We start from the raw sequence: 1,622 nt of genomic DNA, 5'->3' as shown, positions 1-1,622 counted from the left end.
AAAATGTAAGGAGTAGAAGTAAAAAGTCGCCATAAAAATAAGTAGTAAAGTAAAGTAAAAATATCAGAAAAATCTACTTGAGTACAGTAACAAAGTATTTGTACTTCGTTACTTCCCATCTCTGATTATTAAATTGAAATAAGACAATGCAGTTACTTTTTCTTATGTTAATTTTAAATTGCCTTATTCCATTGGCAAAGTGCCTCACTTACCTCCTAAATTCAAGAAATAATCCACTTATTTTAAGAAAAAAACTGACCTATTGAGATTAAATTTTTTTGCAGTGCAAAAGAATTGCAGATGATGACAGTTTTCACAACATTCAGCTTTGTTTTTTTTTTTATCTTTGTTGTTTTCTCAAAGCAGAAAAAGCACCATGCTGACCAGCATTACTGACGGGATACTGTGCTGCCTTACGGGGAAAACCACCAATCTGGTCTTGCCTCTGGAGTCCTCAGAGCCTTCAGACGGTTTCGAGTTTGTGGAGGTAAAGCCAGGGAGGGTCCTACGAGTGCGACACATCAAACCAGTGCACCAGTGCTTAGAAACAAAGAAACAAGATGCAGAGAAAAACACAAAGAATGTTGACTGTGATGCAAAAGGTGATGCTCCGCCCGAGGACTCCAGGGATAACGATGATGATGATGCTGGCACCAGTGTCCACTGTAAGAGGAAGATCACAGTTTATCGCAACGGCCAGTTGGTGATTGAGAACCTCGGTGATGTGTTGCACTCTGAGATTCTGCAGTGCCAGGATGGCGATCTGGAGCCCTGCAGCACCGTGGAGGTGGAACTGGCTGATTACAAAGAGACGCCCTCATCCCCAGATCCAAACCCGGTTCCCACGGTCCCACTGCCCTCCGGGGACCAGAAACCCGCTCCACCACCCCGCCGCCGCCGCCGCAAACCAAAACGCACTGTGCTCATCGACTCCACGAGGGTGATCTCGAGTTGCAAAGGGACACATTCGGACGTGGCGCTTTTCTTTGTGCACGGCGTGGGAGGCTCTCTGGACATCTGGAGCAGCCAGCTGAACTTCTTCTCACGTTTGGGTTATGAGGTCATCGCGCCAGACCTGGCAGGGCACGGGGCCAGCACCGCTCCGCAGATCGCGGCAGCGTACACCTTCTACGCTTTGGCAGAGGACCTCCGGGCCATCTTTAAGAGATATGCTCGGAAACGCAACATTCTCATCGGCCACTCGTATGGGTGAGTATTTGGGGAGGAAAATAGGATTTCTGCAGTTGATATGTTTATGCCGCGCTTTAATTATGTCTTCACGTCTCTTCCAGGGTATCATTTTGTACATTCCTGGCACATGAATACCCTGATCTGGTCCATAAGGTGGTGATGATCAATGGAGGGGGGCCTACAGCTCTAGAGCCAAGTCTCTGTTCTATCTTCCAGCTCCCATCATGTGTCCTTCACTGCCTATCCCCTTGTCTGGCCTGGAGCTTTTTAAAGTATGAATCTAAAGTTTGATGTTGCAGAATGTTGACAGTGTTTAAAGGAAAAGTCCGGTCAGCAAGGAATTACCAACGGATCATTTATATCCCTAAAAGTAATACGTTAAAGGTGATTTAATGAATTTAGCGTTAATTACTAAAAAAAATTTAAGTCTG

General features: G+C 45.6%; 1 protein-coding gene across 1 annotated transcript in view; it reads left to right on the top strand.

The window, feature by feature from the left end:
* Nucleotides 1-1,622, top strand: part of LOC107101564 (abhydrolase domain-containing protein 8-like) — a 10,012-nt gene that overhangs the window by 5,799 nt on the left and 2,591 nt on the right. The window contains exons 2-3 of the mRNA XM_015400518.1: nucleotides 367-1,209; nucleotides 1,293-1,463. Coding sequence (XP_015256004.1) covers nucleotides 377-1,209; nucleotides 1,293-1,463 — 1,004 coding nt within the window. The 5' untranslated portion in view covers nucleotides 367-376. The remainder of the gene's footprint in view (nucleotides 1-366; nucleotides 1,210-1,292; nucleotides 1,464-1,622) is intronic.

Source organism: Cyprinodon variegatus, unplaced genomic scaffold (assembly GCF_000732505.1).
Source record: "Cyprinodon variegatus isolate N-32 unplaced genomic scaffold, C_variegatus-1.0 Scaffold1114, whole genome shotgun sequence".
Taxonomy (NCBI): Eukaryota; Metazoa; Chordata; class Actinopteri; order Cyprinodontiformes; family Cyprinodontidae; genus Cyprinodon; species Cyprinodon variegatus.
Note: the sequence above shows the minus strand (reverse complement) of the source record. Positions and strands in the feature narration are given on the sequence as shown.